This window comes from Larus michahellis, chromosome W, assembly GCF_964199755.1.
Source record: "Larus michahellis chromosome W, bLarMic1.1, whole genome shotgun sequence".
NCBI classification, from domain to species: domain Eukaryota; kingdom Metazoa; phylum Chordata; class Aves; order Charadriiformes; family Laridae; genus Larus; species Larus michahellis.
The window spans coordinates 7,784,748-7,797,199 of NC_133929.1; the positions used below are offsets into that span (position 1 = coordinate 7,784,748).

Genomic DNA, 12,452 nt, shown 5'->3' on the forward strand with positions numbered 1-12,452 from the left:
GATGTCGGGTAATGGTAGGACTAGAGGGAATGGATTAAAACTAGAGATGGGTCGATTCAGATTGGACGTTAGGAAGTTGTTCTTCACCATGAGGGTGGTGAGACGCTGGAACAGGTTGCCCAGAGAGGTGGTGGAAGCCCCATCCCTGGAAGTTTTTAAGGCCAGGCTGGATGGGGCTCTGAGCAACCTGATCTAGTGGGAGATGTCCCTGCCCATGGCAGGGGGGTTAGAACTAGATGATCTTTAAGGTCCCTTCCAACCCTAACAATTCTATGATTTTATGATTCTATGAACTATGGTTTTATGCTGATGTAGCTCCACTGAGATCATGCAGATATTCCTTATCTCAAAGGGAAGAACAGATCTTTCTACTACTCTCCCCAGGGGAGCTCCCTTCCTTTGCTAAAAATTCTGATCAAGGATAAGAATCTCTTTGAATATTAATTAGTTTTTTTATTGGCCTCACTCAAAATATTTAACTCAAAGCAATTTCCTGGTAATTGTCTCTTGATTATAACTTTGAGAGGACTAACCCTTTTTTAATAAATTACAATTTATCAAGTAAGACTTCCTTTTGCATGTGTCCAGTTAATCACAACTACAAATAAAAAGACAATAAGCAGTAGGCATAAAGAAGTATTTTTGTTTTGTTTCTTAAGTTTCCTTCTTACAAAAGCTGTCGTTCTTACCATAGCTTCCCCTCTTTTGCTGGTCTTAAATTATTTATACTGTAGATGACTGTGTCCTTCATGCACATAAGTTCGGAGTCTTTTGAGTGGCTGAATCTACTGGGCCTGTACAAGCAGGCAGCTTTGTATGAAGACTAAAATGGCAGAACAACTCAAGGCACTTTTTTCTTGCCTCTTCCTGGAATGGAAGAGGACCTAATGGCTATGTGCTCCACTGCTTTTTTCTTCAGCTTCCCACTCACTCCAGGACTCCTAATTAGGTATAATTAAATGACAAAACCCCTTTCTGTTTCCAATTTTGCTTTGAATGTTCAAGAGAGGGAAAGAGACTGAAGACATTTGTTTCATTACCTAGGGCTTTAGGTACTTTGGACTAGCAGCAGGACAAACTCTAAAACCGTCATGTTTAAATCCTTTCTATCATGATGTAATTTTACACATTTAATAGATGACCACAGCAGATGCCCTTTGAAGTCTCTGAAAAGGGATGAAATCCCCAAATCCCTATTTAAAATTTCTTCTAAATCAGGATGTGAACTGAGGAACTTAACTGTCATTCTCGGCATGAATGAGAGAGAAGGCTTCTTGGGAGCTTTTAGGAATACCTTGAGGGATGCTGCACTTATCTTCTGTGCCAACAGAGTCATCATGTCCATCTAATAGGACAGCCACATCATTCCAATGTAGGCAATAGCAAGTGTAGGCTGTTGCAGCCTACACTCACCCTTCCAGCCTGGGACCTGAGCATTATCAGAAGCTTATGGAGCTATCTTAAGGCACCCTTTAAAGCTTACCATCTTATTCTCACAGCATTGTTTTCAGTTATCATTATTGCAGCCAGGACTGTTAAGTGTTCTCAGGCCCCTGTGGACGAACACTTTTGTGGCTTTATTTTGTATGGAGGATTTCATAAGAACCTTGTGCAGAATTCCTTCCCAAATTCACCAGAGAGTTTTACATAAACCAAAACACTTGCCTTACACTTCCAAAGAGGAGCAGCTACGCTGCTACACTAGAGCTCTCAGATACTGTGGTAACAGAATAAATCATTCACAGTCCCCCTTTGCTACCTTAAGCATAAAAAGCTGCTCCATAAGGCTCACCAGCAAGGCTGTCAGAAAGGATCATCCCTTGCTGCCAGCACAGCCAATGCATTGTTACCAGCTGGTTGACATACTTCTCCCACTGATTGGTAATGCTCACTCCACCAGATTCTTGGTCTGCTTCCAACACATGCCATTATTTATAATCTGCGCAGCAGCTACAGGGATTCTGCTCTATTCATATTTGTCAAGTCTTATGGATTTAGTTACTATACCAGATACCAAATTTTGTAGTGAAAATGCTCCAATCTCTACTCATCTGAATTCCTCATCATTTCTGCTATCTCAAGACAGTACTGCTCACCATACATCTGCAGTGCAGATCACAGCGACACCTGAAGAAAAGAATTTACGTGCTCTTGAGTAACTGTAGTTCTTTGAAACCATGACTAGAGTAAGAAATCCAATTTTTAAATGAATTAATTTTAAGCAATGAATCCAATATTAAAAACCATAAAATATTAATAAAGCATAATTCTGCACATGCTTTATTTCTATAAATCTGAAATAAAACTTAAACCATGTTTTATAGTGTTGGCACTGCATACAACTCATCAAACAATGAATAAGCAATACTGATTCAAAAAGTGGAAAACATCTCTTGATTTGGACCGTTTTGGTTTTTTGTTTCATGAAGGCATCTCTTGAAATAACTTCATTCTGAATGCAACTCATTAACGTGTGCTCCCCACTCCCTGTCTTCAAAAGCCTTCTCCAACTGGCTAACTGTGGTGACTGGAGCTTTTCGGATTAATTTTCCTTAAGTGACCTACTTTGCGGAGAAAGATATTCGTGCATTTATAGCCTCTGTCACTCTATTCAGGTCACAGATGGCCAGATAGCAAAGCTATTCCTCAGTGACTTTCTGGAGTTGTAACTAATCCCCAATGGGAATGGAGATTAGCTGGATGTTAATTGGTCAGGATGCCTAAAAGTGTGGAAGATCATTGAGTCCTACTTGAATTTTCAGGAGGTGTCACAGTTACACCATATGATACCAGTCAGCAATTGTTCTAGGAGTGTTTTGTGGTAGTGATTAAATTATTGAATGCCATAGATGTTAAATATCTGAATTAAAATCCTTTGCCTTGACAATGGAGCACCATGTGGTGTTCTGACTGTGGACATGTCTGATGTTACACATGTACCATATACTGTGGCCTGCACAGAGGATCAAAGATTCAGGGATAGTTTTGAGCTTTTGCTCGCTAACAAGTGCTTACAATCCTACGAACAGTTGTCATTGTAAAGATAATTTTCCATGCAATAAGTACGACCTAAACCTCTGTTATGGAAGGGTTTTTTTGTATAGCATGATCAGTTGAGCCAATAAAACTCATATTTTGCTGTTATCCATTAGAGGCCCATTCTCCCTCTTGTATTTGTCACTAATGTAGTGATGTTTGCAAAGCAGCTTTTTATCTTATTTTCAGACGTTCAGAAGTTTCACAAGGGAAATGACCAGGCTTTATTCTCTCTTATGATATTTTTTAAAGTTTGGTGGAGCTTTTTATGCTGAGAAACAGGCAACAAGCAGGAGTATTAAGGATGGCTCCTTTTTTGAAAGACCATCTTGAAACTTTGAGTGTGCCAGGCAGTCAGTGATGTTAATTCTGACAGGGCTGAAGAAATAACTGTTAAAATTGTGACAGAAATAACTGTTAAAATTGTGACACAGAACAAAACAAAACAAAATATGTGTGCAGGTTGAATTATTGCGCTGCAGGACTGCAAACCTGTGTGTGCTTGTGTCCCCCAATGTATACATACAGCTCTGCTCTTTGTGCCATGGTGTAAAACTGAAAGGTGTTCTGGCAGAAGTTCTGTTGCACTTTGGATCATTTTGATCACCGAATAAGCGTTCACATTTCATGTGCTTCCTAGAGCAAATAATCTCAGAACACATGAAGAATGGTTTGGTTTTGGTTTAGATATTTACAACTGTTAAAACAACCTGTTAGAGCTGTGCATGTATTTCCTATGACACAACCTAATGCTTTGAGGGCAGAATCAATACCTTTTAGCAAAAAGCCTTTCAAACAGGAATTAAGTAAAAGGTTTTAGTGAGAGAGAGTACATGCAGCCCTCATGTACCTATCCTGAGGGAGTGTAGTGTAGCTGTTTCATGATAAAAATTTTGACCATGGGCTCTAGCAGTTGTTGGGAGCTCCACGTGTGGGCTTTCAGCTTCTAAACTTGTGTGTTCCCTGTCCCAGGTGTTAGCCCCAGCATCTTCTCTTCGGAGGGGGAATTATCATTGTGCCTGAACCATATGTTTCTCAGTGTTCCCTCTGGAACTGTTGATAAATTTGAACCAGTGCAGCTCTACAGATATAGACATCAATGCAGATACTCTAGCTTAAGAACAGCCTACTGTAGGTGTGCTTTTATCTGGTCCTAAAATAATTATTTTAAATCCAAATAAGTCCAGTTTTAACCAAAGTAATCCACAAAACATAATTTTAATATTTTTTTTTTCAGTTTGTCAAGGAAGTATTTGAAAAAAGTAAGTCAGCACTCACAGGACTGGTTATGGGCTATTTTAATCAAATTATGAATTTATGAAAAAAAATTCACATCTTTGGTTCTGTGTTTCCTGGTGTGATATCCATCACATTTCTGTGTTTATGTCAGAGAATGTGGAGTTTTATAAGAAGAAACAGGATAAGTCTAAATAGTTGGGAAGTCATTGTGTATTATCAGATACAAAACTAGACTAATTTAAGTAATACATTTCTATTTTATGGAGCCATAGTACAATCTATAGAAGATACAGTAGAAATTATTTGTAGAAGAAAACAGTATATGCTACAAACAAATAACATCTACATTACAATAGACATGTTCATGCCCACTATATAGATCTCAGGGATAAAAAGTATGATTGAGAAATAATACTGGTGCAGTGCTATTGAAAACAACCAATTAAAAAAAAAACAGCTCCAAAGAAACCTTTTAGCCTTTGAACTAGGGTAGCCATAGCAGTAATAGAAAATATATGTTTTGTATTTAATGCTGACATTCCAGTATACAAGCAATAACTTCAGAGCTCCTGGCTGTTTTCTTGGCAGGGTAGTAAGGCACTGTGCAAAGGTAAAGATGAAACGCCACGAATTCCCCTCACATTATTACTCAGCACTAGCTAGGAGTCTGTCTTCTGGGATCTTCATGGCTTATAAGTTTACCTTGTATCATTGTGGGTATATAAATTATTACATTGAAAAAAAAATCCATTTGCTACCCTTTTTGCATCTTAAATTAGGATATTAAGTGACCAAATAGTTCTCATCCTGTAACTGTCCTGGATAAAAAGCTTTTTATCTGATACATTACATCAATATAAAATATTTTTCCTGTGAGGAAAATCAGTAGTAAGGCACATTTTGTAAACATGTATGCATGTCATGCACACACAGTTAGCTACTAGTCCTGCTGTAGCAGGACTACTAAATGGGATTACTCTCTTGCATGAAATTGCTGGTGTGGATAGTTGTTTGCTGGATCAGAACATCAAGGAGGAATTGTGAATATAACAATGAACTAGATTTTTGTAGCATGCTTTTTATGGAATTTTTTGATCTACTATGCTACTATAAATGAAGAATAAATCTGATCAGAGAAACAGAAGAGTAGATATTGTTACAAAAATTAATTCTCATCTTCTTTCCTATGTGAGTCAGTGTTCCTTGATGAAATAGGATTATCGTTATTTTTAGTTTAGTGATTTAAGATTTAAAATTTCCAGTGGTGAACTTCTAATTTGTTGAATAGATCATGAAATGCTAGAGCAAAGAACTCATATTCCTCTTCTGAAGGAACTTGTATTCCTGTTCAAGGGGATGAAATTGTGTATTTATAAGGAAATACTGGAGAAGAATCAGACATCATGTTTTAGTGAGACAGTAGATGTGATCTGAATTGGTAATGAATGTTCCTCATTGACTGGTTGGCTTTGAACACCTAAGGAGCTTTTATAGGAATCATAAAGTTTTTGAAATATGCTTTTATGGGATGGGCTGTGCATATATGCATGAAGTGGACGAAAGAAGCTTGGTGGGCAAAATGGTGGCAGAATGTTTAATTGTTCATCTGTACAAAGTTCAAATAAGCCTACAAACTTACATGCAAAATAATAATAATTTATAATTAAATTAAGCATATTAAAATATATTTATTATAATAAATAATTATACTAATTACTTGTAATTCACCATAAACCTATATACAGAGTTAAATATCATTGATTTTCAATGATGCCTTTAATAGTAAGCTAATAAGACAAAATGAATTATTTTCTATATGTATTTTCCATATAGGTGTGTACCTCATGTGCTGTTGACATTATACAAGTAAACATGAATGAACTATTTACATACTAATGCATTCACCTCATGTGTCTGAGATGTTTTTCCCTTGCATATTGAGTGCAAGGATAGGGTCTGTGGATGATGGCAGACTAATTATCTGTGAAAAATAAAGCCTTGTGTTTCCTCAGAGAATAACTAAACTGTAGGCAAGGATTGTTCCTCCATAGGCTACTTCAAGAGACCCCAACATCAGCTTCCTCTTTGCAATAGTACCTCTGTGCTACTTGATCTTTGGTCTCTGCTGATATTAATGAAGAAGGGCACATTAACAGTATTATGGTTTTGAAATTCAAGACTTTTGAATTTGTAAGTAGAAATTAAATATGGTATTTAATAAATAAAGTATATTTCAGGCATAGAAGGTTTTCATTAAGACAAATAAGCTGTAGTTCCAAAGCACTACATTAACTCTCTTTAATCAAGTTGGTGACAAATCTTTTTTTACAATATATTTCATAAAATAGTGGATTAAAAAAGCACTTACCCACAATACTGTCCTGGGTTGAGCGACACAGGACTAATTTCTCTTCTAATGCTGGGGAAAACTCCACTTTTGGAAGACTCTAGTGTCTGAATTAATGAAAATATTTACTTTATAGCCAGCTAGGCTATGTGGGATTCAAGGTCTCAGTGTTTTCGAGCCTTGCCAGGTGCAGGGATGAGGAGGAACAAGGCCTGGGCATTTGACCCAGACTAGCCAACAGGATTATTTCATACCATGAACATCACATTCAATATAAATTAGAAAGTTTGCTGCATAGTCTCACTTTCTCCCTTGATGGCGGCGGTCCAGAGAACTTCTTGTCCTGGTGCTGGGACCCTGAGGCCTTCCCTTCCTCCTGAAGCTGTTGTGCTCACAGTGTCCGACATTTGTTGTCCACTGCTGGGAGTGCACAGCTTCCTGCTGATATAATTGGCTGAGTATAATTCTTGCATATCTTATATTAGTATTGGGATTAATACTGGTTCTTTAGTATTATTGTTAATTATTTAGTCTTATTCTATTAAATCTGTTTATATTTCAACCCTCGTGTTTCTTTGCTTTCCCCGATTCCCCTTTCTGGGTGGGGAGGGGTCTAAACGACAATAAATTGTTATGGATCTTCTCAAACTATAACAAATACATATATATTAAATATATATAATATATAAATATATATAATATATATTATATTTACATGTTCTAGAATTACATGCTGTTGCTTTTGGGAAGCTGATGTGGATTTCATCATCCTTAACGTTTTATTAAAAAATTACCCTGTTGAACTGGGAGGGTAGAGGTTGTTTTCTAATAATCATATATCTATATTAAAAAATCTGTTGATGAATATTTTCTGAATGTAAAGTTTTTATGACTTGAGCACTTGAATTCTCATTTGGACATTCAGTCACAGGATTTTTGCATAATTCTATTTTTCCTGCATGTTTTGAAAAAAAATATAAGACATATTAAGAAAAAAAAAGATGAAGAGATTTGAGGGCTCTGACCGTTCTCATTCTGTCTGTGCAGTTCGACAATCAGCAAGCACTGGGAGGCAGAACTGGCCACGCTCAAGGGTAATAATGCTAAGCTCACAGCAGCCCTGCTGGAGTCCACTGCCAATGTAAAACAATGGAAGCAACAGCTTGCTGCCTATCAGGAGGAAGCAGAACGTCTTCATAAGCGGGTAAGTTGAGGCAAATGGCCAGAATCCTTGAGGTGGAAGTACTGGTGACTGCGTCCGCTCATTTTGAAGTAAAATAAGCTTATTGCTGGGGCTTTAGGTTAATCTTTGAGACAGAAATTAATGATGACTAAAGAACACCGGGTTCTTCAGTTGGGAAATTCTTTTGTAGCAGGTCCTTTTCTACAGAGGGTTTTGTTGCAGGGTTATCTAACCTGTGATACTTAGGACATATCTGCCAGCTTTCACTCTTCATTTGCTGCCAGCTACATTACATCTGTTTCAGAACCTTCTCCATAGCATTACACTTTAGTCCCTCTTGCATTTAAGCCCATAGAAACTTGACATCAGATCTGTAAGTTAAAGGAACCCTGTTGTAGTTTCCACACATAACAAAGACCAACAGCTTCCTTTCATCCTTGCACCTAAAGATAATGGATCAGAGAATCAAGCTCATTATACACAATTACAGATCTGCCTCTGCTTTCATACAGGAGGGGCAGGGTCCCGTTCCCTTCACTGTAAATTTTGTTTGCAGAGGTCATTTGGCAAACCAGAAATTAGAGCACAATGGGAGCAGAAATGCCAGTGTTTGAGAGAGGGATAAAGTGTGTGCAAGGTTGAAGGCTGCATTATGAAAATAAGTATATAATATTTTTATTTCTCTTCTCTTTTCACATGTAACTCTATATTGTATAATTTATTCATCTTTATTCATATGAATTTGTCATCATAGTTTAGGACATATTTTTGTACAAAGTGAAAGCAAGATTAGCATATGTAGAGGGAAGATGTCTTTGATGGAGTTGCATTAGTTTTGCTAATATCAGTTAACTTAGAAAAATATCAAGGAGATGAACTTAGTTAAGAAAATAAAAACAAACAAAAGCCCTGTATGCTTTTTTGCATGAAGACCGGTTTCATTAATATGTTGACAGAAGGGAAAGGTCAAGTAGCAAACATGTCAGACAATTTGGTTTTATATGCTGTACTCCCTTAAATGAAATAACATATGGCAATTACAGTTAGCCAAATCCTGCAAATTGTGAAGGGTTCTTTCAGCCCCGTGCTGGATCTGTCCAACTGGAGGCTAGTAGTCCCAGGAACAAGGATCATGTTGATCTGAGGAGGAGAAATTCAGCAGGGCTGCATCTAACCTGGGGGTCTGGAAGAATACCAGGAATTCCCTTGAGCTTGAGGAACCTGGGGAAATGGCAGGTTGTTGGGGCTGTCCCATACCCGGACTCACTTGCAGATGAGGATCTTGAAATCCCAGCCAAATGATTTGATAGGGAAGAATGACAATTTCTGTTAGACAGTAACTGCATGTGCCATGGCTGGCTGGACAAAACGCACGAAGTGTAATTAAAACTGGTGCTTTTTGCAAAGTGCTTTCATTTCAAGAAATTGGCAGTTGCTGACAAAATTGCTTTGCTTCAGAAGTTTTCCAGTCAGAAACAAGTTTGTCATGTGTGTTTGTATAGAGAGATTTTCACTTTGTCATCTCATTTAAGCTTCCCTCTGGAAGGGTGGAACTTCTAACCTGTGCTGCAGGTTTGTGAATAGATGATAATAGTCATTGTTGATAAAATTATTTAAATTATAACCTTATATTATAATTACTATAGTGCAAAAGTTCAGGTGGATTTGATCACCAGATTCAGGTTTTACAGTGAAGAACTCATTGCTAAAACACGGGCATGATGAGGTAGCATTCTTCATACTAAAATGTATTAACAGCTTTTGTTGCAAAGCTGAGACAATACAGCAGCTGAATTATTTGCCTGCCTTGCCATGGGGAGACCCAATCAGACAAGACGGGCAAGGAATTGTGGTAGAAGATCCCTTTTTCTTGATGTTACTCTCACTCTTAGTAAAATCTTATTTAAAATCTGTTATTGAAAAATGCACTTAACAAATATAGGAATTTTTAGCATGTCACTTTGCTTATACCTGATACTACAGTTAACAGAAATAGTAACCAAGTCTTTCTAGCTACATTCATTAATAGCTGATTTTTTTTATAACCTTTACCCAGAAAATTTCCTGCAATTATTTTGTATTGCTGAGGGAATGCAAAATATTATTACATGGGATCATCTACACTATGCTCTTTTGATCACCTTTTACATGCCTTATCAAATGTTTCTGTAATGTGTGACCTTGGGGTTTGTTGATATCTCACATAGAATATAGGAACACTCTGTGCCTATGTCTCTCTGGGCATGCAGAGTACTGCCCTCTATTGGAATTGCTTTTAGAAAAGTATAGACTTGGCTAACTCTAGGCAAAAGTATGCAGATTATGTAAAAAAAAATCAATCTCAATCTGTTATCCATACAGTGTGATACAAGAGCTGTTCTAATCTGCATGCTGGAGACTGATCTTTTAAATTGAAATAGTGCCCCATTCAAAAAAAACCCGTAAGTCAGATACTTCTCTGTTACATAGATAGAAAATGTGCTGTTGAAATGGCAGATGCAGAGACTGTTGGTTATGGGATATGTGGTAGCAAGCAGTGTTAAGTCACTGTATCATGTTATCTTTCTGTTAGTTTTATCTGTTAAGCTCAGTATAAACACGTAGCTGCAACTGATCAAAAAAATGTTCCTCAAATTGGAGTCCATCTCACCTGAGATTATGCAGAAGTTATACATCAAGTCTAAGATGGTCATCTTTTTTAATTGCAATTCATGGAGAGACAAAAGCATGAAGAATAAGTGTCCCAGTCCAAGAAAACTAAGGTGTTGAGTTGAATTTGGTCCTGTAAGTGCTTGTCTTTCCCCATAGGATAATCATCTAGATAGTCCTGTAAACATACTTTTAGTCAGATGAAAGGAACCTCATCCTTAGTTCACAGAATCACCAATTAATTTAGCATGGAGAGGAATTTTGGAGGTTATCTGGTCCAATTCCCCATTGAAATCAGGGACAGCTTTGAAGTTAGAACCAACTCCAGGGTTGGATCAGGTTACTCAGGGCTGCAAGTCAAGTCTCAAAAAATGGAAATCCCACAGCCTCTCTGGGCAACCTGTTCCAATGTTTGACCACTCTTCTTGTCAAATTATTTTTCCTAATATCTAATTGGAATTTGTCATGCTGCAACTCGCATCTATTGCCAGTTCAGAAGAAAAATTGGTTTTGATACAAAAGAACTTTTGTTGAAAAAAGTTGAATAGAAATGCTCCTAGAAAAATTTATTTCAAAGTTTCAAGTTTTATTTCAAACAGAAGTTTGTAAATCAATTTGCATGTTCAATTGTAATGTAGTTGTTTTATATGGAAAAGTTGGCTGTCATAGCATCTCGCCCACTGGAAAAGAAGAATGTATGTAGATATGTACGCATTGGAGGGATATGCCCACTTACAAGATCATAGTCTTTTATAAAATAGACCAGCCTCCAAAACGAAGAATGGCACTGCCAACACTAGGTGCTATATTTAGTTCAAATTAATAATACATTATGTGGCTTATATATAATGTAATTGTGGTATTCACTCCTTACGTGCTTTAGGTTTATATACAAGTTTTGGTGCCTGAGTCATCTGTTTGCAAGCTACAGCAGACTCACCCTCTCTCAAGTGTGGCAAATGTGGGGAAGTAATGCATATCGATTAGTAAACTTTGCATTATTATTTTCATCTTTAGCTTCCTCTTTATATAAATGGCCTTACAAATAGCCTTATTTACATAAATAGTTTCCTCTTTATATAAAAAAATATTTTTTATTGCTAATACTGTCATATTAGTTGAATTCTTATGGTACCTTTTCCCATAGTTTGAACTTTGTCATGTGGGATTCAAGGTCTCTGTGTTTTCAAGCCTTGCCAGGTGCAGGGATGAGGAGGAGCGAGGCCTGGGCACTTGACTCAACCTGGCCAACAGGATTATTTCATACCATGAACATCACATTCAATATCAATTAGAAAGTTTGCTGCATAGTCTCACTTTCTCCCTTGATGGCAGCGGTCCAGAGAACTTCTTGTCCCGGTGCTGGGCCCCTGAGGCCTTCCCTTCCTCCTGAAGCTGTTGTGCTCACAGTGTCCGACATTTGTTGTCCACTGCTGGGAGTGCACAGCTTCCTGCTGATATAATTGGCTGAGTATAATCCTTGTCTATTTTATATTAATATTGGGATCAATACTGATTATTTAGTATTATTAATGTTAATTATTTAGTCTTATTCTATTAAATCTGTTTACATTTCAACCCTCGTGTTTCTTTGTTTTCCCCGATTCCCCTTCCCAGGTGGGGAGGGGTCATCGGGTGATAGAATAATTGTTATGGGTTTCTCAAACCATAACAATCACATTGTTTACACATTTGAAAATACCTAAACAAAGCTAAAATGCCCCTCTCTGATTTTGATTGCATTTTTAAAAATTAATTTCATTTATTATTTGTCATTTCTGATTAAGTATGAGATTTCCTCATCTATCACTTCGGTTTTTCATATTATCCTACATTTATTTGCTTTCTCTGAGGCCTTTATCTTCCTTCTCCCATTTGTTCTCTGCATTAATAATGCCTAGAGCTGAGAATAAACAGAGTACACATTCAGTGTGGATGAGTGCAAAGTTCTCAATAAATTAAAGTTTTGTGGTCTCTTCTGCTATATTGTGAGCTTAA

At 37.2% G+C, this 12,452-nt stretch overlaps 1 protein-coding gene across 6 annotated transcripts in view; it reads left to right on the plus strand.

The window, feature by feature from the left end:
* LOC141735691 (homer protein homolog 1-like) overlaps positions 1-12,452 on the plus strand; it is a 126,232-nt gene that overhangs the window by 97,349 nt on the left and 16,431 nt on the right. For all 6 annotated transcript variants that reach the window (XR_012584816.1, XR_012584815.1, XM_074568778.1 and 3 more), the window contains one exon: positions 7,670-7,826. Coding sequence is in view for 4 of the 6 variants with exons in the window: in XM_074568778.1 (XP_074424879.1) it covers positions 7,670-7,826 (157 nt within the window). In the remaining 2 variants the exon portion in view is untranslated. The remainder of the gene's footprint in view (positions 1-7,669; positions 7,827-12,452) is intronic.